Raw genomic sequence first — 27,958 nt, forward strand, 5'->3', positions numbered from 1 at the left:
AGTGGGCCAGTTGTCCACAGGGTTGGCAAGTCCATTCCATTCCTAGTACTCATCTTACTTAACCTCTCAGCAGGATTTAACACACCTTCGATCACTCCCTTACCCTCAGAAACGTTTTTTCACTTGGCTTCCAGAAAAGTACTACTGTCCTGAGACAGAGTTGATAAAGCGGGGCCTACTTTACTAGCTGTTACTCCTGAGTTTCTGCTAGTTCTTCCTCACCTGCCAGACTTGTAAATATCAGGCCTGCCTCAGAACTGGGTGCTTAAGACTTCTTTGTCTTCACTCATCATATTTATGCTGAGGGTAATGTTATCCGTGGCTCTGAACCACCTATATGCTGATGACTTCTAAACATGTATCTTCAACCTACACCTCTTTCACGAACTCCTAGTGCAGATATCCAGCTGCATACTTGACATTCACCATTTAGTGAACACCCAAACTCCTGATTTTCCCCATAAGCCATTACCCTCACAGTCTTCCTCATCTTATAAATGGCAACTCCAGGGGCACCTGGGTGGCTCAGTCGGTTAAGCGACCGACTTCGGCTCAGGTCGTGATCTCACAGTTCATGAGTTCAAGCCCCATGTCGGGCTCTTTGCTGACAGCTCGGAGCCTGGAGCCTGCTTCGGATTCTGTGTCTCCCTCTCTCTATGCTCCTCCTCTGCTCGTGCTCTGTCTCTCAATACTAAATAAACGTTAAAAAAAATTTTTTTTTCAAGTTTATAAATGATAACTCCACTCTCTTATTCAGGTTTGTTTGTTTATTTGAGAGAGTGACAGCATATGAGCCAGCGAGCAGGGGGAGAGAGGCAGAGGGAAAGGGACAGAGAATCTCAAGCAGGTTCCAAGCCCAGTACGGAGCCCGAAGCAAAGCTTGATCCCATGACCCTGGGATCATGGCATGAACTGAAATCAAGAGTCTTACATTCAACTGATGGCCACCCAGGTGCCCCATTATTCAGGTTTGAAAAACAAACAAACAAACATGAAGTCATGCTTAATGCCTTTTTCCCCTCTCACACTACTCAACTTCAAACCATCAGTAAATTCTATCAGCTATACCTTCAAAATATCTTTAAAATTCTACCACTTCAAGGATTTGCAGAAGATGAAGGAAGCAGTGGAAGCACAGTTTTTGGGTTATTCTGAGTCCCCATATAAACAGGGAGTAATGAGCCATTAATACCAGAAACCCATGGATAACATTTACAACCAAACTAGGCAGGTGGGATACACAATAACAGCTTAAGTGCAGACTTCTTGCAACTGTGATGTACTTGAAGTAGAGCTGTGTAGAGTATTCCAGGGGCGGCTGGGTGCCTCAGTTGGTCGAGCATCTGACTTCAGCTCAGGTCATGATCTCATGGCTCAGAGTTCGACTCCGCACCGGGCTCTGTGCTGACAGCTCGGAGCCTGGAGCCTGCTTTGGATTTAGTGTCTCCCTCTCTCTCTGCCCCTCTGTCGCTTGTGCTCTCTCTCTCTCTCTCAAAAATAAATAAACATTAAAAAAGAAAAAAACGCATATTCTAACCGAAAGAGAAGAAAACGGGGTAGGATTCAGAAGAATGAGGTTCAAAGAAGAAAAATGGTCTAAAAACATAGGTAATTAACATTTTAACTTTCTCAGATCTCTTGATCACTAAATGTTACCAACTTATACTTCAAAAGATTTTTTTCCCCTCACGGGATTATATCATTACTTTGATAAAGAAAAGGAAAGAAAATAATTGAAGTGATATTTCATTTTTAAATATATTACTTGAAACCCCCCCCCCCCCCTTTTCTCCCCTACCCCTGCATAGTTTGGTTATTCACTGGCACAAACAAATCCCCAAAGGAATCATTAGCCAATCAATATCTCGAATAGCCAAATTCTAATCAGTGAGCACACCCCAGTTGTCCTGTTGCAGAGGAAATGCTGGTCTAGAGAAGTGTGGAAGATGGTTGTAACAAATTCCCACATAAAAATAGAGGAACTGCATAGAAAGGCCAAATTCCAAAGACAACATTTGCAACAAAACTGGGTGAAAACCGAAAATACAAGCAAATGGGGACAATCAACAGCCTCAAGACCTGTATAAGAGTCTATCTGTGTGGGAGAAACAAAAGGAAAACAATGGGGCCAACATCTGACAAGCCCTAAAATAGTCAACAGTTGTTCACTGGAAAGTATGGTGGGCCAAATTAAGAACTACAGTTTAGACAGGAAAAGGTTTTGCTGTCTCCAATAATGAATGAATGCAAAGTATCTGTGATAAAGACTGAAAGAGCCCCATGCTGGGAAGAATCTGCTAGAAGAATAACATGCTATATTTCATAAATCAAAAATATCAAGTTTCTGTAATAAAAATATAAAACTCAGTACCAGGACTTGATGGGAACATAATAAATGTTTGTTTAATGAATAAACAAATCACTTTCATCTGTGATTACAGGTGCCTCTAAGGTCCTTCTTATACAACAGAGTAAAAACTTTCTTCTTCTTTTTTTTTTTTTACTATGACCTACAGAGAAATAGGTTTACATGACATAGTATATACATACATAAACATATGATGAAAACAATTTCCTGAAATGAGGTTTGCCCTTACTACTGTGAAGCACTTTCATTTTTCTATTCTAGTCTTTTTTTGGCAGGAAGGTGTGGTCATAAGAGGAGACTAGTATGAATTTACAGTATGAAAAACACTGCCAAATAGCATACCAGTCAACGTGTAGTGGTCTATTTTCTCGCCTTTTCTTTTTTTAATGTTTTTATTTTTGAGAGAGAGACAGCATGAGCAGGAGAGGGGCAGAGAGAGAGGGAGACACAGAATCCGAAGCAGGCTCCAGGCTCTGAGCTGTCAGCACAAGGGCCTGATACAGGGCTCAAACCCACCGACCACGAGATCATGACCTGAGCTGAAGTCAGACAGTTAACTGACTGAGCCACCCAGGTGCCCCTGTAGCGGTCTGTTTTCAAATCCTGAGTCTGCTATGTCTGAGGTGTGTTATCTTGGACAAATAATTAAATCCCCTCTTTGTGCTTCAGATTTCTCATTTATAAAATAGTAACTGTATTTACATTACAGGTTTTTAGAAGGTTAGAGTTTATCCACAGAAAGTGCTTATAATGCTGTCTGGGACACAGTAAGAATTCAACATTTTTGAGTGTCACTATTGTTTTTGCTGCTGCTGTTATTTGAGCCAAAGTCCAAGAATTTACATCTGACGTATGAAGAGAAAATTTTTAAGTGAGCTACAGTTGATATACTAAAGTACTCTGAACACAGACTAAGAAGGGATATGTTGACTTCCATTTTCATAAAAGATTCTCTTAAGTAATAACCAAAAACAGGCATTATTTTTTTTTTTGCCATAGCTTCAAGCACTGCTTACCTATGATGTCATTTCTCATTGCTTCTGTAATCGGTATTGGTTTAGCAGCATCTGGAGATATGTATTTGGTAAAAGTATTCACTGCATCTTGTTCTATGCCTGCAAGGGAAGAAGGGGACAACTTCAAAATTCAAAGCACACTTGGACCAGTAATGGGCTACAATCATGAACAGTGGGGCTGTTTGCTGTATGCCCAAGCGTGTGCGTGCACACACACAAACACATCCACGTTTATTGCAAATATAAATATATAAAAAAATATGTACGGGAGAAAACACTGTTGCTTCTTCGCCGTTTGGTTTGTGGAACAGAGAAGTTACGCCTGAATTCCGCCCCCTATTCCTCCTCTAAACTAACCAACTGCTCCTTAACAGCAATTATTTATGCATGTCCTCTTTCCATGTCTCTTCTCCAAAATCTCAACGTAAGGGACTTGCTCAGCAATGTTAACAGCAGGAACTGCAAAATCATTTATAAACCTGCACTTTAAATATTTTACAAAATGATTTCAGGTTTATGAATACCTTCGTTCGACTTTCAACAACCCTAGAAGGTTAAAACAACAGATCTCAAGCTTTTTAGTCTCAGGACTTCTTTGCAACCTTAAGTTAAATTGAAGAACCTAAAGAGCTTTTGTTAATGTGAGTTTTATCTACAGGTATTAACATATGAGAAATAAAAAATAAGAAAATTATTGATTCGGTTAAAATTAACAATATTAAATCTGTTGTAAGTTAACATAAACAGTATTTTTTATGTGGAAAAAAAAAAGATTTTGCAAACTGAAAAAATCAGTGAGAAATGGGCTTTGTTTTACATTTTGCAACGCTCTGTCTTGATAGCAAACTGCTGGACTTTCATGATCTGCCTTGGCATTCAATCTGCCGTACTATTCTGTGTTGGCTGAAGTATATTCTAATGTGCTGGTGCGTGTACACACACACTGTTCATTCTGGTTCTGGCACAGAGCTTCTAAAAGCAACCCCTAGAATTTCCTAAGCAGCAGGGGTGAGAGGAGCATATTTTGTTATTCATAATGAGCCCCTTTCAACCACAGGAGTGTTTATGGTAATGAGGTGACTTGCAGAATGGGGCAGGTTGCCAGAGGAACAAACTGTGTGATTACAGAACGAGAATTTTCAGCCCCACTCCCCAACCTCCAGGGAGGGTAGAGGGGCTGGGGATCATCAAGTTAATCACCAATGGCTAATAATTTAATCAATTATGCCCATGTTGTAGAACCATGAAAACCCTAAATGAAGTGGTTCAGAGCTTCCAGGTTGGTGAATGCATCTATGTGCTGGGAGGGTGGCACACCCCCAACCCCTCAGAGACAAAGGCTTTGTACTTGGGATCTTCTTGACCTTGCCCTATACACCTCTTCATTTGGTGGTTCGTTTCCATGCTTTATGATGTACTTATTATTTGTTAAGTTTATTTATTTTGAGAGACAGAGAGAGCAAGCAGGGGAGGGGTAGAGAGAGAGGGAGAGAAAGAATCCCAGGCAGGCTCCATGCTGTCAGCCTGGAACCCAACGTGGGGCTCAAACTCACAAACCATGAGATCATGACCTGAGCTGAAACCAAAGGTCAGACGCCTAACCAACTGAGCCACCCAGGCACCCCTTGATGTACTTTAAAATAAACCAATAAATGTAAATAAAATGTTTCCCAAAGTTCTGTGAGCTATCATAAGAGATTACAGAACCTGAGGAGAGGCTGTGGAAATCCCACATTTATAGCTGGTTGGCCAGAAGTACAGGTGACAAATGTAGTTGGGACTTGCGACTGGCATCTGAAGTGGGAGGCAATCTTGTGGAACAGCGCCCTTAACCTGTGAGGTCTGCGCTAACTCTGGGTAGTTATGGCCAGAATGAATTGAACAGTAGGACCCCCAGTTACTGACCACAGAGAGAACTGGAGAAGTGCTTGGTGTGGAAAGCCCACATGTTTGGTGTCACAAGTATTGTGAATAGAAGAATGGGTTTCCTTTTACCTATATTAAGAAACTCTTGCCTCAGATAGGCAGAGATGGGAAAAGGAGTATTTTAATGGCTGTTTGAGATCACTGTGGATAAATTCTTCTTTGATACTACACCCAAATGTGACAGTGGTAGTTTCTTAACGGTAAGTTAGAATGGTAGAAGTGCAAACCCTATCAGTGAACTTGTCTGTTATATTAAAATCCAATGGTGTATCTCCCATGTTAGGAGACCTTTTACTCATGATTTTATTACATCATATATACATATTTTTAAAATTTTTAAATGCTTATTTATTAATTTTTGAGAGAGAGCGAGAGAACAGGGCAGGGGCAGAGAGAGAGGGAGACAGAGAATCCCAAGCAGGCTCCACACTGTCAGCACAGAGCCCAATGTGGGCGGGGCTCACTCTCACAAACCTTGAGATCATGATACGAGCCTAAGTCAAGATTAAGTTGGATGCTTAGCCAACTGAGCCACCCAGGTGCCCCGACGTAAATTTTTTGGAATATTTTGGAAAATATTGGTTCACTGACTTATGTAGACCTTTCAAATGTTGATGCCCTGCATCATATAGTATAAAAAAAGAAATCACATCATTAATATCACAAACATCTTATAAGAACACTCTTCAAAGCTGTCAAAGCATAGGGTGGTGAATACGAGTTTTCCAAAATTCTAATTTTCATTGAAAAGCTCAAACTTTACCCACGGGCAAATACTGTCAGCTGTTTTCCGTGAAATGTCAAGCTTAATTCATTCATTTCCAAGAAAATATCTGGCAAATACCCAAGTCTGTAACCGTAGTCATTCTTTGGAGTAAAAATGGTATTCCATTAAATAAGCAGCTAATTCAGCTCACAAAAACAAAGCCATACACCCATGTTGTGATGGGCTCTAGGTTTTGTACAGAAGTGCACACCTGAAACTAATACTACACTGTAAGTTAACGAACTCGACTTTAAAAACTTAAAAATAAAATAAAAACATTTACATCTTAAAAAATACATGCACCCAAGAGTTTAGATTTAATAAAGTTAATTATCTACTTCCCCAAAGACATCTTTCAGTAAAAGCGGCACTTAGTTTTATTGGGAGTATGTAGCAGCACAAAATGACGATTACAATCTGGCCCAAGGCCAGCAGGTTTTCCCACAATTGCCTTTGCACCATCACTACAAAGGTCAACACAGTGAAAAAGACAAATAACATCTCAGAATTACTGTGGAAACAGTTTGGACTACATGCAACCTGTTGAAAAATTCTCAGGGACTCTATGGGTGTGCAAACCATACTTTGAGAACCCCTGGGTTAACAAAATAAATTTTTTTAACAATAGATTATTATTCCTATTTTTACAGGAAAAAAAAACCCTTATGTACAAAAATTTTAAATGACTTATTTGAGTTAAGAAAGTGCTGGGGTGGGGGGGGCAGGGAGAAGCAAAAACAGTTTTTGTATGTGATTGAAGTTGTTATCAGCTTAAAATAGATGGCTACAAGATCTTTTATGTAAGTCCTATGGTGACCACAATAAAAATATCTACAGAAGATATGCAAAAGAATGAGAAAGAAATCTTAAGTGTGTCACTACATAAAAACAAGGAAACACAAAGGAAGACAGCAAGAAATGAAAAGAGGGAAAAAACCTAAAAGCCACTCACAAAAACAAGACAAAATGGCAACAGTAAATCCTACCCTATCAATAATTACTTTAAATGTACATGGATTAAACTCCCCAAAGACAAAGGCTGAATTTTTTTTAAATAATAAAGATTCCACTACATGCTGCATACAAGAGACTCACTTTAAATTTTAGTTTTTTTTTCTTTTTTTTTTTTTTTTTTTTCAACGTTTATTTATTTTTGGGACAGAGAGAGACAGAGCATGGACAGGGGAGGGGCAGAGAGAGAGGGAGACACAGAATCGGAAACAGGCTCCAGGCTCTGAGCCATCCGCCCAGAGCCCGACTCGGGGCTCGAACTCACGGACTGCGAGATCGTGACCTGGCTGAAGTCAGACGCTTAACCGACTGCGCCACCCAGGCGCCCCTAAATTTTAGTTTTGAGAGAGAGAGAGACAGACAGAGAGACAGAGAGACAGAGCATGAGCAGGGGAGGGGCAAAAAGAGGGAGACAGAACCAAAGCAGACTCTTGGCTCTGAGCTGTGAGTACTGAACCCAAAGGGGTGCTCGAGCTCACGGTTCATGAGATCATGACCTGGGCTGAAGTCAGACGCTTTACCGACTAAGTCACCCAGGCACCCCAAGAGACTCACTTTAGATTTAAGGGCACACATAGGCTCAAAGTGAAGGGACGGAAAAGATACTCCATGCAAATAGTAACCAGAAGACAGCAGGAGGAAGGGGACTAACCTTATAGCAGACAAAAATAGACTTTATGTCAAAAACTGTCATAAGAGACAATGATAAAAGGGTCAATCCACCTAGAAGATATAACAATTATAAACACATCTCTGTATTTATTCTGATGTACCTAACATCAGAGCATCTAAATATTAAATCAACCACTGACAGAAGTGAAGGAAGAAATAAACACTAATACAATAATAGAAGATGGCAATACCACATTTTCAAAAATAGATACAGAATATTCAGACAGAAAACTGGAAGGAAACAGAGGACTCAAACACCACCACCGACCAAAAGGACCTAACAGACATACACAGAACATTCCACCTTACAGCAGCAGAAGGGAATACACCCTCTTAACACATTCAGATCATTCTCTAGGGCAGATTACATGTTAAGTCAAAAACAGGTTTTAGATTTAAGACAGAAATCATAACAAGTATCTTTTCCAACAGCAATGGAATAAACCCAGAAATCAAAAGCAAAAAGAAAACTGGAAAATTCAGAAATATGTGGAAATTAAACAATATATACTCTTGAACAATGAATGAGTTGAAAACTACATCAGGAAATTTAAAAAATATCTGGAGACAGGGGTACCTGGCTGACTCAGTCAGTAGAGCATGCAACTTTTGAAGTTGAGATGGTGAGTTCAAGCCTCACACTGGGCATGTAGCCTACTTAAAAAAAAAAAAAAAAATCCTGAGACAAATGAAAACACAACATACTAAAATGGGATGCAGTAAAACCAGTATCCAGAGGGACATTTATAGCTATAAATGCTTACATTAAGAAAGTAGAAAGATGTCAAAGAACATCTTTACAGAACTTCACAGAAGAAACTAGAAATAACAAATTAAGCCCAAAGTTAGAAGGAAGGAAGGAATAACAATTAGAGCAAAAATAAGCAAAATACAGAATAGATAAACAATAGAAAAATCAAGAAAAGAGTTGTTTTTAAATTTTTTTATTAAAAAATTTTTTTAAACATCTATTTATTATTGAGAGACAGAGACAGAGCATGAGCACAAGAGTGGCAGAGAGAGAGGGAGACACAGAATCTAAAGCAGGCTCCAGGCTCCAGCTGCCGGCACAGAGCCCGACGTGGGGCTCGAACTTGCAAACTGTGAGATCACGACCCGAGCCGAAGCTAGGATGCTTAACCGACTGAGCCACCCAGGTGCCCCAAAGAGTTGGTTTTTTAAAAAGATCAACCAAATTGACCAACTTTTAGCAGACCAAAATAAAAAGACAACTCAAATAAATAAAATAAAAAAGGAGATATAACAACTGATGCCACAGAGATGAAAGTTTTAAGACACTATTATGAACAATTATATACCAACAAACTAGATATATGCCAACAATCTAGAAGACACAGGTAAACTTCTAGAAATATACAACCTACTAACACTGAATCATCAAGAAACAGAAATTGAACACATCTATAATTTGTGAGGAGACTAAATCAGTAACCAAAACTCTTCCAACAAAGAAAATCCCAGGAAAAGATGGCTTCACTGGTGAATTCTACCAAACATTTAAAGAAGTAACACTAATCTGGGGCGCCTGGGTGGCTCAGTCGGTTAAGTGGCCGACTTGGGCTCAGGTCATGATCTCGCGGTCCGTGAGTTCGAGCCCCGCGTCAGGCTCTGTGCTGACAGCTCAGAGCCTGGAGCCTGTTTCAGATTCTGTGTCTCCCTCTCTCTGACCCTCCCCCGTTCATGCTCTGTCTCTCTCTGTCTCAAAAATAAATAAACGTTAAAAAAAAAAAATAAAAAAAAAAATGAAAGAACTAACACTAATCCTTTTCAAACTCATTCCAAACAAATTAAAAAAGAAAGAACATTTCCAAACTCATTTTATGAGGTCAGCATTACCCTAATACCAAAACCAAAGACACTATAAGAAAACTACAGAACAATATCCCTGATGAACATAAATGCAAAAACCCTCAACAAAATACTAGCAAACAGAATTCAACAGTACATTAAAGCATCACACACTATGACCAAGTGGAATTCATCCCTGGAGTACAAGGACAGTTCAACATATAGAAATCAATTCTAGTGATACACCACTTCAACAAACTGAAGGATAAACATCATATGACCTACTCAATAGATGCAGAAGAAGCATTTAACAAAATTCAACACTTCCATGATTTAAAAGTTTCAACACACTAGGAACAAAAAAAAGGAAATGATCTCAACATAATAAAGGCCACACATGAAAAATTCACAGCTAATACCATACTCAATTGTGGAAAACTGAAAGCTTCTCCTCTAATATCAGCAACAAGGCAGTCAGGACGCCCACTTTTCACACCTCTATTCAACATAGTATTAGAAATCTAACCAAGGTTATTGGGATAGGGGGAAAACAAAGAGCCTCCAAATTGAAAAGAATGAAGTTAAATACCTCTATTTGCAGATGACTTAATCTTACATGTAGAAAACCCTGGGGTGCCTGGGTGGCTCAGTCGGTTAAGCATCTGACTCTTGATTTCGGCTCAGGTCATGATCTCACAGTTCATGAGTTCAAGTCCCACATTGGGCTGTGTGCTGACAGTGCGGAGACTACTTGGGATCCCCTATCTCCCTCTTTCTCTGCCCCTCTTCTGCTTGTGCTCTTGTTCTCTCTCTCTCTCTCAAAATAAATAAACTTTAAAAAAAAAAGACACAAAAATTAGAAAAAAACCCTGACAGATTTAATTCAGAGTTATAGGATACAAAAATCAATATGCCAAAATTAGTTGCATTTCGGGATGCTTGGGTGGCTCAGTTGGTTAAATGTCCAACTTCGGCTCAAGTCATGATCTCATGGTTAACAGGTTCTAGCCCTGTGTCAGGCTCTGTGCAGACAGCTCAGAACCTGAAACCTGCTTCAGATTCTGTGTCTCCCTCTCTCTCTGACCCTCCCCTGCTTATGCTCTGTCTCTCATTTTCTCTAAAATAAGTAAAAACCAATTTTAAAAAATAAAAAAAAATTAGTTGCATTTATGTATACTAACAACAAACTATCCTATCCAAAAAGGAAACTAAGCAAATAATCCCACTTACAATAGCATCACGAAGAATAAAATACTTAGGAATAAATTTAACCAAGGAAGTGAAAGATCCGTACACTTAAAACTGTAACACACTGCTGAAAGAAATTAAAGAGGACACAAATAAATGGAAAATCATCTTGTGTTCATGCAATGGAAGCCTTAATATTGTTAAGATGTCACTACCCAAAAGTGATTAACAGACTCAACTCAATTCCTATCAACATCTCAAAGGTATTTTTTTCAGAAACAGAAAAAACAATCCTAAAATTCATAAAGAACTACAAAGGACCTGAATAGCCAAAAACAACCTTGAGTAAAAAGAACAAAGCTAAAGGCATCACACTTCCCTGATTTCAAAATATATTATGAAGCTACAATAATGAAAACAGTATGGTACTGACATAGAGACAGACATACAGATCAAGAGAACAGAACCACAATGAGATACCATCTCATACATGTGAGGATGACCATAATAATAACAAAAAGAAAACACAACACGTTAACAAATGTTGGTGAGATGTGGAGGAATTGGGAGAATTGGAGTCCACATATACTGTTGGTGGGAATGTAAAATGGTGTAGTTACTATGGAAAACAGTATGGAGCATCCTCAAAAAATTAAAAACTGAACTCTTTTATGATCCAGCAATGCCACTTCTGGGTATTTATTTAAAAAAATTGAATCAGGGGGGCGCCTGGGTGGCGCAGTCGGTTAAGGGTCCGACTTCAACCAGGTCACGATCTCGCAGTCCGTGAGTTCGAGCCCCGCGTCAGGCTCTGGGCTGATGGCTCAGAGCCTGGAGCCTGTTTCCGATTCTGTGTCTCCCTCTCTCTGCCCCTCCCCCGTTCATGCTCTGTCTCTCTCTGTCCCAAAAATAAATAAATGTTGAAAAAAAAATAAAAAAATAAAAAAATAAAAAAATTGAATCAGGATCTTGAAGAGATATTTGTACTCCCATGTCATTGCAGGATTATTCACAATTGTCAAGATATAAAAACAACCAAAGGTTGGTTCATGGATGGATAAATGTATAAACAAAATGTGGTATATACATTCAATGGAAGACTGTTCAGCCATAAAAAAAAAAAAGAAAAAAAAAAGGAAAATCTAACTTATGTAACAACATAAATGAACCTTAAAGGCATAATGCTAATTAAATAAGTCAGTCACAGAAGGACAAATACTGTAAGATCCCACTTATATGTGGTATCTAATACAGTCAAACTCAGAGAAGCGGAAAATAGAACTGAAGCTGTTAGAAGCTGGAAGGGGAGAAATAGAGAGTTGCGATTAACAGGTATAAAGTTTCAGTTACCCAAGGTGAATACGTTCTGGAGATCTGCTATACGCCATTGTATGTATAGTTAACAGTATTGTACTGTACACTTAAGAATTTGTTAAGAGGGTAGAGTTCATGGATCTCGTTTACCACAACAGAGAAAGAAAAAAGAATTCATGGAAAGAAGAGAAAGTCCCAGAGTTAGGACAAAAGTTCAGGTATGACTCATGATCAGTACTGTCTCTAATGTAGAGAGCTATAAAAAGGTATGTTTTGGGGAAGGGAAGTTGTGCTTGTTTTTTCTCTACATTAATTAATTAATCCTCTCTACACCCAGGGCCTTGAAGAAAGGTATCAATTGTGAAGATTCAGGGGGACTGTTTTGCCTTTAACCAGGTCTAACGTAATCCAAGCTAATTCTACTCTCTCAACAGATGTTTATTGTATAGCCACTATGAGCAAATTATTAATCAGAACAAAGACACTAGTTTTGAAGCAAATGCCTATCAAAAAGCCTAAAAATCAGAACCTGTGTTGTTTCTCAGTTTTTGCTTTTCCACCAACTAAAAATAGCTGCCAATCCCAGACAAGTACTGTAAGATGTTGTACAGACGTTAATGCACATTTTTGAGGGGATTAAAACTAACTGAAAGAAGTTTTGATACCTTTAAATAAAATATTAACTGTATTTCATTTCAGAAACACAGAATGAAGTTACACCCTTCTTTTGGATCAGAAAAACTCAGTTTTAAGAATAAAAGGACATTAACATATTTTAAACATTTTAATAAATTAATAAATGAAACAGTTTTAACTCAATAAATGCTTGGCTAAGCAAAGATAAATGCTTTGGTTCAATTTCTAAAATACTCTTTTAATAAAAGAACAAAGGAACATAGAAATGCTTAAAACATCTGCTTTTTAAAAAACATACCTTTAGGAACCCATGAGGACAGATTACTGGAAGTAAAGAACTTTCCTTCAATTATTTGAGTGATGTTCAAAACTCCATTACTCACTTTAGTATTTCACTAAGAAGTTTTCAATTTTTAAAAAAATGGCTATTTATTTTGAGAGATAAAGAGGGAGAGAGACAGCAAGCACTCAAGCACAGGAGGGGTGGGAGGGTAGGCATAGAGAGACAATCCCAAGCAGGCTTCACTGTCAGCACAGAGCCAGACTTGAGGTTCGAACCCACAAACTGTGAGATTATAACCTGAGCAGAGATCAAGAATCAGACGCTTAACCAACTGAGCCACCTGGCACCCTAACTTAGTGTCTACTTAAATGCAAGTACAAAACACCAGTATATTCTAAAGAAGTTACTCGGAAGAAATTACACGTCAATTCTGAATTCTTAGTATCATCAATCTTTAGTTATAAAAGCAATAGGCCATTACAAATTCCTTTATGGTCACCTTGTGAAGCTCAAGAAGTTTTAATACAATGAAAATGATTACAACAGAAACCTCAGAGGCAGGTGTTAGACCATCATCTTCTTAATATATTTGCGTTTTAAGGGGAAAACAGAAAATCTATATAGGATACTCATTCTTTGATTTGCTCTGAAATCCTAAGGACTGGGTCAAGATGAAATAAGCACACCTCACCCACCCCACAGAATGCAACTAAAAACACTAGACAAATGTATCTGAAGACCTGGAAATGGCAGCAGGCAGACAGAAAGGAAACCAGAACTCAAAGTGACACCAGAGCAGAGCCAAGTGTCCTGCTTTGTTTCTCCAGTATCTCCTGGCCTGGACTCCAAAGCTGAAACTGCACAAGGATGCACAAAGAAAAAGCTCCAGAGAAGCCCTCTATTTCTAGTCTAAGGAGCAGGAAGGGGTTTCATATGGACAGCAGAGAGTGAGGGAAATCTCCTGGGCTTTCTTTCACTCCAGTCTCCATTCCCAGGCAATGGCAGCAGCACTCAGGCAGGCTCCAAAAGCTCTCCAAACTCTGTCCTTTGACAGAGAAACCGTAGTCCCAGTAAGAAGAGGAGAATCCCTATTTCTTTTATCCACTGTCCTCTGGCTGCTTGGCCACAGAAGCTGACATAGTGGTAGAAAGTGAAGCCCCAACTTTCTAGCCAAACAACCAGGAAGGTAGGGTCCCCTAGGCACCAGAAACTGCTAGGGAAAGAGCAGAAAAGAAGAAGGCCTGTGAAAAGCATATCAAGTTGTGTGTGTACTCCTCGGCTCACACATGAACTGGGCATGCATGGACTTGACTGTCACAGCATACCAATGGGTGTGAGAACTAAACTATGACCTTTCCACTGGACAGGTCTCAGACTGGACCCTAGCAGGCATAGATACAAATACAATCCAAAACTGAATGGACTCTAGAACCACAGCCTACAGAATGCTAGTTGGAACATGGCTGAACCTAACCAGGTGAATTTCTTGCTAAAACAAAAATTCAACATTCTTCACAGGATCTAAACATGAGCCAGAATCATGCAAGTCAAACTGTCCTTAATACAATCCAAAATTAACTGCCATACAAAACCCCAGAAAATCCCATTATCTCACAAGTGAAAAGACAAGCAAGATGATACAGATACACAGATGCTGGAATTATAGAACGAAGATTTTTTTTTTATAACCATGTTCCAAGAAGTAAGGTCAAATACTCTTGAAACAAACAGAAAGACAGCCTCTGCAGAGAAAAAGATTAAAAAAAAAAAAAAAAAAAAAGCATAAGAAGGAAGAGAAGGAGGAGGAGGAACAAACGGAAGGATGAGAACCAGAAAAAAAAATAACCTAAGGTTAAAATTCACTGGAAAGACTCAAAGCATGAGGGAAATGACAGAGGAAAGAATCAGTGAATTCAAAGATATACGAATAGAAAATTTCCAAGCTGAAAAACAGGAAAACAAAAAATTAGACAAAAGCACATAGAGCCTCAAGGATCTGCAGGACAATGACAAACATACATTTGGGTCATTAAAATCTCAGAAGAAAGAGAAAGAAGTATGGGGCAAAAAAAAAAAAAAAAAAAAGTGAAAGAACAATCAATGGCTGAAAACATCCTCCTTTGAAAATCAAAAAGCTCAGTGAACCTCAGATGGGATAACCAAACTGCTGAACATTGGAGACAGGGAAAATATCTCAAAAGCAGCTATAAAAAAGATGCTAAACATGGGGCGCATGGGTGGCGCAGTCGGTTAAGCGTCCGACTTCAGCCAGGTCACGATCTCGCGGTCCGGGAGTTCGAGCCCCGCATCGGGCTCTGGGCTGATGGCTCGGAGCCTGGAGCCTGCTTCAGATTCTGTGTCTCCCTCTCTCTCTGCCCCTCCCCCGTTCATGCTCTGTCTCTTTCTGTCCCAAAAATAAATAAACGTTGAAAAAAAAAAATTAAAAAAAAAAAAAAAAGTATATCAGAGTTCGTGGTAAAGCAAGGGAAACAGTGAGAGGAAGAAAACAAGGACAAGCAATTCCTTAATCTGAAAACTGTGGGGCCAGTAATATTTTAGAATTCAGAATCTGGGCAGTTTTTATAGAGGTAATGCACTGTGTTTATAGAAACCAGGTTAATCCTCTAGCAGCATGTGGGACAACACCACATAATCAAACACATCTATGTTTCTGCAGTAAGTTCATACCAGTCCAGGTCAAGTTTCGTCCTTTTAAAAAATAACCTGGGATAGTCAAAGCTTTCTGGATTTCTAAATTGCAGATGAAGAACTGTGGAGCTGCAGGAGCCAGTGCAAATCAAGATGGGCATAAGTACAGAGGGGAAGGGCATTCACCTGGGAAAACCACCAATGTCAAGAGACTTGAGTGTGCCTTTTCAAGAGCAGTTGCCCAGGACCCAAATAGGGTAGAATTTGGGTTTTAAGTGGTAGAAATTTTAGTTTTAAGTGGTAACTAAAACTAATGGATGGTACTGAAGCTGGCCCCAGATGCAGGACAAATGCAAATGTAGACATACTCTGAAATAAGCCCATTTAAATAGATTTCTCAATTCCCACAGACAAAAATCCAAAAACCTATGTTCACAGTCAAAACCACTAAAATCACAAACTACCAAGAGTGTAAATCTGAAGAAACAAATACTGAATCAGATCCACAAAAACTACAGCTATTGGAATTATCAGATGATGAATATATATTTAATAAATTTAAATAGAAAATGGGCTCAAGAGTGGGATGAAGGGATAAAGGAAGAAGAAACTAAAAAATGATGAGGCAAATTTGAATTGTAAAATTTTTTTCTAGAAATAAAAAATTCAGTTAACTTTTAAATAAGAATAACATTAAAAAATTATTCAACAGCAGATTAGACAGACCCATATTGAGACAATCAATGAACTAAATAAAAAACAGATCTGAAGAAAACACCACCAATGTGGAAAAGTTACCTACTATAGATTTCAACTCTAGGATATTCTGGAAAAGGCAAAACTATGGAGACAGTAAAAAGATTAGTGGTTGTCAGGGATAAGCAGGTAGGAAGAGATGAATAGACAGAGTACGGAGGATTTTTTAGGACAGTGAAAATACTCTAACACCATAAATGATGGATACATGTCATTATACATTTGTTCAAACCTGTAAGAATGAACAACACCAAAAGTGAACCCTAATGTAAACTATGGACTTTGAGTGACTATAAGGTACCCAGGTAGGTTCATCAACTGCAATAAATGTTCCACTCTAGTGGGGGACGTGGATGATGGGAGAGGCCTCTGTATGTGTGGGGCAAGGGTATATGGGAAATCTCTGTACCTTCCCCTCAATTTTGCTGTGAACCTTAAACTGCTCAGAAAAAATAAAGTCTTACTAGAGGGGGGAAAAAAAAAAAGAAAAAGCAAACAAAGAAAAGCCAAGAAAGAAATCACCTAGCCCTGTAAGAAACAAAGAACAGATAAGATAAAAAAAAAGAGGAAAAACTTGGAGGCTGTCTAATCAGAATTCTAGAAGGTAACAGCTGAAAAATTCAGAGGGTGTAACTCCCAAATGGACAGAGAAGAAATCAAGAAAGAGGTGCTATTGTTGAAATGCCTGGACTTTAACTTTAGCTCCACCCTCTCCCCTCCCCTCATTCTATAACCCGAGGCAAGTTCCTTTACTTTCCTAAGTCATGATTTTCTCATGTGTAAAACAGGCTAAGGATGGCAATCTCATACAGGTGTTGGAGTTAAGTGGAATTCAAGGGCAGCACTTGGCACAGAACCCAACAGAGGTCACCGGTTGGCAATTAACAAATAACCGCATCTATAAAGTTCATTAAAATGGTAGTAAATTGGGGCGCCTGGGTGGCGCAGTCGGTTAAGCGTCCGACTTCAGCCAGGTCACGATCTCGCGGTCCGTGAGTTCGAGCCCTGCATCGGGCTCTGGGCTGATGGCTCGGAGCCTGGAGCCTGTTTCCGATTCTGTGTCTCCCTCTCTCTCTGCCCCTCCCCCGTTCATGCTCTGTCTCTCTCTGTCCCAAAAATAAATAAAAACGTTGAAAAAATATTAGGAAAAAAAAATGGTAGTAAATTAAGAATAAGATGAGGATGAAATAAGCATTTCTGGGTTAATGATTTGATTTCAAACTCTGTGGAAGGGAAAGGCAGGACACTTAACCCTTCCTCACTGGTTAATTCTGAGAATATCCTTCTTAGAGGATCCAATCCTGTAGGTATCCCTGCTGTTCCTTTTTTATATGCCAAGCCTACTCAGGACACTCTCCATCCAAATCCTTCCAAATCTGCAAGTGGGTGTGAAGAGAAAAGAAACCTTTTCTAGTCCTAGCCTCAGCAATCAGACAACAAAAAGAAATCAAAGGCATCCAAATCAGCAAGGAGGAAGTCAATGTTCACTCTTCGCAGACAACATGATATTCTATGTGGAAAACCCAAAAGACTTCACCAAAAAACTGCTGGAACTGATACACGAACTCAGCAAAGTCACAGAATATAAAATCAATGTACAGAAATCAGTTGCATTTCTATACACACACTAATAATGAACCAGCAGAAAGAGGAATCAATCCCATTTACCATTGCACCAAAACCCATAAAATACCTAGGAATAAACCTAGCCAAAAATGTGAAAAATCTACACACTGAAAACTATAAAAAGCTTATGAAAAGAAACTGAAGAAGACACACAAAAAAATGGAAAAACATTCCATGCTCATGGATTGGAAGAACAAATATTGTTAAAATGCCAATTACTACCCAAAGCAATCTACACATTCAATGCAATCCCTATCAGAGCAACACCAGCATTCTTCACAGACCTAGAACAAGCAATCCTAAAATTTGTATGAAACCAGAAGAGACCCTGAATAGCCAAAGTAATCCTGAAAAAGAAAACCAAAGCTGGAGGCATCACAAGCCCGGACTCCAAGCTGTATTACAAAGCTGTAATCGTCAAGATCATATGGTACTGGCACAAAAACAGACACATAGATCAATGGAACAGAACAGAGAACCCAGAATGGACCCACAAATATGTGGCCAACTAATCTTTGACAGGAAAGATTATCCAATGGAAAAAAGACAGTCTCTTTAGCAAATGGTGTTGGGAAAACTGGACAGCGACGAGCAGAAGAATGACCCTGGATCATTTTCTTACACCATACACAAAAATAAACTCAAAATGGATGAAAGACCTAAACATAAGACAGGAAGTCATCAAAATCCTAGAGAAAACAGACAACAACTTCTTTGGCCTCAGCTGCAGCAACTTCTTACTTGACACATCTCCAGAGGCAAGGAAAACAAAAGCAGAAATGAACTACTGGGACCTCATCAAGATAAAAAGCTTCTGCACAGCAAAGGAAACAATCAGCAAAACTAAAAGGTAACCAATGGAATGGGAAAGAATATTTGCAAATGACATCTCAGATAAAGGGTTAATATCCAAAAGTCTATAAAGAATTTATCAAACTCAGCATGCCCAAAAAACAAATAATCCAGTGAAGAAATGGGCAAAAGATACGAATAGACAGTTTTCCAAACAAGACATCCAGATGGCTAACAGACACATGAAAAGATGCTCAATATCACTCAGTATCAGGGAAATACAAATCAATACCACAATGAGATACCACCTCATACCTATCAGAATGACTAAAATTAACTCAGGCAACAACAGATGTCAGTGAGGATGCAGAGAAAGAGAAACTCTTTTGCACTGCTGGTAGGAATGCAAACTGGTGCAGCCACTCTGGAAAACAGTATGGAAGTTCCTCAAAAAATTAAAAATACAACTACCCTATGACCCAGCAATTGCAGTACTAGGTATTTATCCAAAGGATACAAAAATGCTGATTCGAGGGGGCACATGCACCCCAATGATTATAGCAGCACCATTGACAACAAAGTATGGCAAGAGCCCAAATGTCCATCAACTGATAAATGGATAAAGAAGATGTGGTATATATATATATATACAATGGAGTATCACTCGGCAATCAAAAAGAATGAAATCTTGCCATTTGTGACAACATGTATGGAACCAGAGTGTATTATGCTAAGTGAAATAAGTCAGTCAGAGAAAGACAAATATATGATTTCACTCACATAATGGAATTTAAGAAACAAAACAGATGAACAGAGGGGAAGGGAAGCAAATATAAGACAAGACAGAAAGAGACAAACCATGAGACACTTAAATACAGAGAACAAACTGAGGGCTGCTGATGGGTGGGGGAATGGGCTAAGTGGGCAACGGGCATTAAGGAGGGCACTTATTGGGATGAGCATTGGGTGTTACATGTAAGTGATGAATCACTAAATTCTATTCCTGAACTCATTATTACATTATATGTTAACTAACCTGGATTTAAATCAATCAATCAATCAATCAATCAGAAAACGATTCCAACCCTTCTATTCCCCTCAAGTTCTACTTTGTAAACTGATTAAACAAACAAACCAAACAGGATAAAGAGAGACAAGAAAATCACATACTTACTTTTCATTAATTTTCCTGATAAGTCCTTTAGTGGTGAAGAGGGACTATTTCTACTGGCTACTAGAAGTCTGGAGGAGGATTCTTGGGTTTCCATGGAAAGTTGATGAGTTCCTGTTCTGGCCATTTCAAGATGGAGAGAATGGGCACTGTCACATTCCCGGGAAAGCAGCAAGTGATTCTGAATGTTGCTAGTTCTGTTATTCACGTCAATTCCTTCTGATTGAGTCATAAGCAACTGGGCTGAGCAAGAATCCTCCAATCTCTTGTCAAGAGACTCAGTTATAAAAGACGTTGTAGTTTCGTGCTTTTTAGATGGAGAGACAGGTTCGGCCAATGAGCTCTGCTTCACTGTGTTCAGACTGTGTGCTCTTATTCGAGACCAAGTCGTAGAGTGAAAACTTTCAGCCTCTAACCAAAATTTAACCAAATGCTCCATTCTCCGAAGTTCCATGAATTGAATGAAATAAGGGAGGACAACTGTGTCATGTAAGACTTGTTCAAGAGTCTTTGAAAGACTGGATTTGGTCTCTTGAGTCTGGTAGTCCAGACAAGATCTGCCTAAAAGAAGCAAAAGATTAGCAGCTCAGTAACAAATAATTTAAGATTGACAGGTAAGTCAGTCACTTTTAGCATCAGTGGTACCAGAATTCTTGAATAAAGTTTACTTCCCTAGCAATTTAAATGAATAAAGAACTAAAAACTCTATAGTTCTGGCTTCTAAACAAGCAAAGAAACAACTGTCCAAAACTTATTTAATCCATCAAAAAGCTCTCTGTAACTCAAGTATTATCTCTTTTAATGGCAGTTCAGACCATGTAAATTCTTAAAAAAAAAAAAAAAAAATCTTATGATACTAGTCCCAGAGAAAGGAAAAAAGGCCAATAAAAATATGAAAATATATTCAATCTAGTTAAAAATCCCAGAAAAGCAAATTAATACAAGGTCACATTTTTGTCTGTCAAACTGGAAGATGTTGTTTCAAAAAGTAACAATTAACAAAGGCAAAGAAAAAATAGGCCAACACTGTCACCCACTGATGATGAGAAGAAAAGATGGGAAAAGCTTTTTGAAGGAGCACTCAGTAACAGACAGCAAAGCTTTAGAAATCTCCAGGATTTTCAATCTAGTAACTCCACTTCTAGGAACTTTTCCTGAGGAAAATTGTGGATGTGTGGATATAGCTAGAAAAATGTTACCAACTCTCAGCACTGATTACAACAGAATAAAGAACAGTTCTTGGAGATTAGCTAGAAAAATAAAATTAAATAAAACTTAATAAAAATATGTTCATTTTACATTAGACTAAATTTAGGTTATGATTCTAACCACAAACTAGTTATTAAACAAAAAATTTAGAAACATTTTTTACATTCACAGCAGTGGCACATTGAGGTTCATTTTCATAAAATTAACAAGGGCTTCATCAATTTTTCAAAAGGGCTTTTCTTCATCCTTTGATACTCAAATCATTTTCTTTTGAATCTCTCTGCGGATCATCCTTGCTGGCTGTCTCATTGTCAATGTTAACTAGGGCATCTTGGTCAACATCACTTTCACGAACTTCAGAAAATCCTGACCCTTTACAAGACTTACAATATTTTATTTTTTTTAAGTTTATTTACTTTATTTTGAGAGAGAGAGCAGGGGAGGGGCAGAGTGAGGGAGAGAGAATCCCAAGCAGGCTCCGTGCTGTCAGCACAGAGCCCAATGCGGGGCTCGAACTCAACAGTGAGATCATGACTTGAGCTGAAACCAAGAGTTGGAGCCATGCAGGTACCCCTAGAATTACAATTTTTTAAATTAAACTTCTAAAAAAATTTTTAATGTTTGCTTATTTTTGAGAGAGAGAGAGAGAGAGAGACAGAGCGGGTGCGGGAGTGGGTCAGAGAGAGGAGGAGACAAAGAATCCAAAGCAGGCTCCAGGCTCTGTGCTGTCAGCACAGAGACCAATGCAGGGCTCGAACTCACAAACCGTGAGCTCATAACCTGAGCTGACGTCGGACACTCAACCGACTGAGCCACCCAGGCACCCCTAAATTAAACTTTCAATTTTGAGATAATGGTAAATTCAAAAAAAAAAGTGTAAGACACAATATAGAGATCCCATGTACCCCTTACCCAGGTTCCCCTATGGTAACATCTTACAAAACTACAGTACAGTATCCCACCAAGGTACTGACATTGATACAATCCACCAATCTTACTCAGATTTCCCATTTTACCTGTACTCACTCATGTACTTTGTTCTGTGCAATTTTATCACATGTAACCACCAAGATACTCAACAGTTCCAATGCTACATGGATCCCTCATATGGCCTTTTATAACCACCTCCTCTGTCCCTAACCTCTGGCAAACACTACCGTGTTCTTCATTTCTCTAATTTTGTCGTTTCAAGAATATTATACAGAGGCGCCTGGGTGGTTCAGTCAGATCCTCTGCCCCCGCCTCTGCCCCTGCCCACTTACGCACACACGCTCTCTCAAAAGTAAATATTTAAAAATCATTTATAAAAAGAATATTATACAGATGGAATCATACTACACAAATATAACATTTTGGGACTGGCTTTTAACGCTCAGCCTAACTCCCCTGAGATTCATCCAAGTTGTTAGGTATATCAATAGTCTGCTCTTTTTTATTGCTGAGTAGTATTCTGTGGCATGGATGTATCAGTTTATTCAACCACATTCACTCACCTGTGGAAAGACAGTCAGTTTTTGGTTTTTAAGCTACTATGAACATTGGTATATAGGTTTTTTATGTGAATGTAAGTTTCCACTTCTCTGGGATAAATGCTGAGTGAAACTGATGGGTCATATGGTAACTGCCTATTCAGCTTTATAAGAAACTGCCAATCTGTTTTCCAGAGTGGCTGTACCATTTCACATTCTCACCAGCAACACAGGAGTAATCCAGTAAAACTTACAATTTTATTTTGTGACCAATACAAATGTTGTTTGCAATGTACTGCTGAGTGTGACCCATCATAAATACTTTGGCACCTGTGAATAAACACTAATGTTAAGTGAAGATGGCAAAAGAGGGATTAATTTTATTAGACATCAATTTATTCATGGGATTGTTTTTTCAATTTATGATACCATGATATGCAATTTTTATAAGTGCAGAAATCTGGGTGACAAAAATTCAGAAAACATCAATCTCCTTATCTTTAGGGGTGGGGGACAAGGGAGAAAGAGAAGCTATTTTAACATAATAGGGATCCTACTACACACAGTTATGCGACCTGCTTTTTAAACTTTCACCTTAGGGGCGCCGGGGTGGCTCAGTCAGTTAAGCATCCGACTTCAGCTCAGGTCACGATCTCACGGTCCGTGAGTTCGAGCCCCGCGTCAGGCTCTGGGCTGATGGCTCAGAGCCTGGAGCCTGTTTCCGATTCTGTGTCTCCCTCTCTCTCTGCCCCTCCCCCGTTCATGCTCTGTCTCTCTCTGTCTCAAAAATAAACGTTAAAAAAAAAAATTTTAACTTTCACCTTAGATATTTCTCTATGTTATCTTCAGATTTTTAAATGGCTACCCACTATTTCAAATACAGGTATATCACAACTTGACTGCTTCTTCATTAACAGATATTTACCTTGTTCCTCGCTTTTTTGCTATCACAAACAACACACACATACTTGGATATACATCTCTTTGCATATATGTAAATATATCTGAGGGCTAGATCTTATATTTTATATTTTGATAAATACTTCCAAACTGCCTTCCAAAAAATTTTCATCAATTTATACTTCCACTAAATAGGAGTGGCCATTTCTCTTCATCTACATTAACATTCAAATTATCAAACTTTAAAAATATCTGCTCATGTGTTGGGGGAAACTTATTTAAATTTGCATTTCCCTGAGTATGCATGAAGTGAGGCATCTTTTTCATATAATTAGTAGCCAAATATATTTCTTCTGAAAATGGCCGATTTTTCTACTGAGAATGCTTCACATTTTATACTTACAGGAACACAATAGAGTGCCATTCATTATACTTATAGCTGTTATTTTAAATATGTTTTTTCAAAGCCTGTTCCAATTGTAATTCCAGTATCCTCCAGCAAGAGTTTCACATGTTACACTCAAATCCTTCCTTCTATTGGAAGTTAACAAAAAGTGAGTCACTTACCCAGGTCACCAAAATGAGCAGCCTCCATGTGGCTTGGCTGCTTCTTAAGTGTTGCTGTCCTGCTACTTGAGAAGGAGTCCATGTTGGCAGAAATGGCATTGATTGCAACATGACTTGGTCCTGCTGCCTCCAGCAAGGCATGATTTTTAGTGCTCTTTTGTGGGGAATGTACAGATATTGAAGCTGTAATTTTTCAAAAACAAATGGTTAAAAGTTAAACGCAATTTGATCCTCTAAAACTGTCTCATAAAAGGGCTTTAAGAGAACCTTAAAAATTAAATTTTGTAACACCTCTCAAGAATGCACTCAAAAATACTTAGGGGAAAGGTAAATCAATCAAGGGGCAGAAAACTGGAAGGAAATGTCCTATTATTATTTAAAACTCTCAAAATATTGTGCTAAAAACGAAACTGAAAACAGAGAGCTTTGAGAACTTCTGATGATAGAAAGTGCCAAAGCCAAGAAACATTGATATATGGACCCTTTTCAATTCCTTAATCCTTTTTTGTCCAAAGAACAAAAAACTAAAACAAAATAGGGGGGAAACCAGAAAATACTCTTCAGAACGCTTATATTACTTTTACTTTTTAATTCTCATTTTTTTTTAAGTAGGCTCCACACCCAACATGGGGCTTGAACTCATGACCCTGAGATCAAGAGTGACATGTTCTAATGACTAAGCCAGCCAGGCGCCCCTTATTTTACTTTTTAATTGGGTAACAAATTTCTCTATTTAATAAAAAACATTTCTAATCACATTTCAAGCTGCTTAAACATAAAGCACACTTAAAAAATTCACAAATAGGGGCACCTGGGTGGCTTAGGTAAGCATCTGACTTTGGCTCTGGGCATGATCTTGTGGTTCATGAGTTTGAGCCCCGCGTCGGGCTCTGTGTTGACAGTTCAGAGCCTGGAGCCTGCTTCAGATTCTATGTCTCCTTCTCACTCTGCCCATCCCCTACTTGCGCTCTGTCTCTCTCTCTCTCTCTCTCTCTCTCAAAAATAAATAAACATTAAAAAACAATTTTTCTATTCACAAAATATACTTTCTTTAGTAGTCTGAAGAAAGATCCTATTGACGTCAGAATAAAGAGACTAGTCACCTATTTATTAATAGGAAATAATCAACTCAATATTATAATACTGTCAAAGTAATCCTGTGACCTTGTTGCTACACGGCTGGATCAAAATTCTAGCTATCCCCCCAAATATCAATGACTCTTATTCAAGGTTTTGAAGAAGTTTTGGTTTAGCACATTGCTATAGCGAGAAGGATAGAAGAGATACAGGTCACCTAGCATTCCATACCCCACACCCTCAAGATAAATACTCTTAGATAACTAAACTTGTAGCCACCAACACTATTTATTTTACTACACTGCCAACAGATAAGCACTCCTCAATCTCAGCAAACACTTCCCACAGATTCTGAGCAATACCAGGTAACATTTCTTATGAAGAGTACAGCATACTGTAATTCACTCTCTTACTCTTCGAGACATTTTGATAAATAGGATAAAGCAGGTAAGAACATGAATGTCCATACCTATGTGTCGGGTACCTATATTTACCAGTCATTCAACAAGAGTTGGGAGAATTACAAAATGGAGTTGTCTTCAAGAGATTTTTTTCAGTTTTAGAATCAAGTCTTGTTTTTTGTTTTGCTTTCACAATAAATTGAAGAGAGCAAAATCATTTTAGCAAGTTTATAAGCAATAATGATTTTTTGTATAGATAACAAACTACAAATAACATTCTGTAAGAACGGGTAAGATTAATGGTTTCCTTATTAGATGTATATAATGATACAAAATGCTATTAATTTATTTATTTCTCCTCTTTCTTATTAGAACTATTGACTTATTATTATTTTTTAATGTTTATTTTATTTCTGAGGAAGAGAGAGACAGAGAGAGAGACAGAGAGACGGGACATAAGCAGGGGAGGAGCAGAGACAGAGAGAGACACAGAATCTGAAGCAGGCTCCAGACTCTGAGCTGTCAGCACAGAGCCTGACACAGAGCTCGAACTCACAAACGGTGAAATCATGACTTGAGCCGATGTCGGACACTTTACTGACTGAGCCACCAGGCGCCCCTTATTTTAGATGTTGCTTCCAGATAGTCTACCTTCCTTTGGTTTCCATGGTACTATGTGCTCCTTAATTTACTTTTCTACAGAAAATATCTTTTTTATCTGTGCCTCCCTTTCAAGCCCTTAGAACACATTTATTAGTCCACTGTGTCAGATATGATCTCCTTCCATGACTCCTCAGGACCCCCTCTTCCTGAGGTTCTCTGTTCTTCTATTCTTCCTGCTAGAAACAACATTTATTCTCAAACCTCAAATTATTGCTACAGCAATCTTTTTCAAACATTTTTTTAAACCGTAAACACGCTCTTTCTTTCCCCCCAAATAAACTTAAGTGAGGACCCTGATACACCTGTAAAACAAATCTCTAAATAAAATAAGTATCTAAAACCTAAATAGATATCTAAAAGAGATTTAAAAAGAGAGTTACTAGTAACTGGCGGATTCAAGGGGAGAGTCTCACTCATGCCCTGGACCTCCAGCAACAGCTCCTAGATTGTACCTGTGTGGAACTAGAACTCCAGTTGAGAACCCCTGACCTGTATCTGAGACCTGTCCTTTGATCTGGGCTTTGATCCTGTAACAACTTACTACTAGCTATTCTCACTTCGACTTTACCATATCAAGACCAATTTGTCCAAATATCAAACTTACTGCATCTTCTTCCAAACTAAATCTCCTACTCAATTTCCCTGTCTCTGTTCAATCTGCAAGTCTCCAAAGCTCAAAATCTTGGACCCATTCTTTTTCGCTCTATGTGTTTACCTGCCAAGATCTGTTGACTTTTCCTTCAAGATCTTTAAACATCTACTTGTCTGTTTATTATCAACACCACATCTTTAATATAGGCCTTTCTGCATTACAGTAAAAGAACTTCTAGGATCTCCTTCTACAAAACGCTTTCAAACTAACCTTTCATAAATACTGTATGTAAAGCATCAACATCCTGTTCAATAGCCTGCAGGCTCCCTATTTTTCTGTCTCAACTCTCTTTTCTGGTCTTTATGACCCTCATGATGGATATCACTCTTCTGTAAAAGTATCTTTACTTGTCTGGATGAAGGTCCCTCTGCCCAACATATACCCAAAGAAACAAGAAGCTGCGCTGGTAGGAGAAAAAGAGACAAAATCGCCTCTTTCATTCAAATCCTTCTTCTTCAACTTTTAGATACGTTAAGTCCCATTTCTATAGTCTTCCCTACACTCCAGAAACCATTTGCTGATCTCAAATTCCTCTGAACTCCTCACAGCACTTCATTTAACGAAGTCAACATATTGAGGGCCTCTCCTGCTAAAACTAGAAAACAAGAGCTACCAATGCAGTACGGGTTGCTTCACAGACGTTTTTGGGGGTACGTTATTTCATTATTTCTCACAACAATTTTGCAGGACCAGTATTTTCCCCATTTTGGAGATGTGGACACAGACAAAAGTTAAATACTTTGCCAGAAGTCAACGAGATGGTAAAGAGTCATTTGTTTCAACATGCCGGATTTCAACTTTGGTCTGCCAGACTCTAGAAAATCACTTTCACCTCTGGATGGGAACTCAGACTCTAGAATTACTGTGTGCATAAAATATATGTAAATGTCTGCAAAGTATCTCCCACCCAACATGCCAAAACTGAACATATAATTTCCCAACCTGGTTCTCCACCAGTCTCACTGTTGGACAAACCAGAAAAGTAGGTGTCAACCTTAAACCTCCCTTTCCCTTACATCTCTTATTTATTCAGTAAC

The 27,958-nt window shown here is 38.6% G+C and overlaps 1 protein-coding gene across 1 annotated transcript in view; it reads right to left on the reverse strand.

Annotated features, from left to right (window-relative positions):
• Window positions 1–27,958, reverse strand: part of AKAP10 (A-kinase anchoring protein 10) — a 73,529-nt gene that overhangs the window by 33,250 nt on the left and 12,321 nt on the right. Inside the window, exons 3-5 of the mRNA XM_040453085.1 lie at window positions 24,129–24,311; window positions 19,987–20,544; window positions 3,385–3,483 (exon numbers count right to left, since the gene is read on the reverse strand). Of these exons, the coding sequence (XP_040309019.1) occupies window positions 3,385–3,483; window positions 19,987–20,544; window positions 24,129–24,311 (840 nt within the window). The remainder of the gene's footprint in view (window positions 1–3,384; window positions 3,484–19,986; window positions 20,545–24,128; window positions 24,312–27,958) is intronic.

The sequence above is a fragment of the Herpailurus yagouaroundi genome, unplaced genomic scaffold (genome assembly GCF_014898765.1).
Source record: "Herpailurus yagouaroundi ecotype Mexico unplaced genomic scaffold, PumYag 208, whole genome shotgun sequence".
NCBI lineage: Eukaryota > Metazoa > Chordata > Mammalia > Carnivora > Felidae > Herpailurus > Herpailurus yagouaroundi.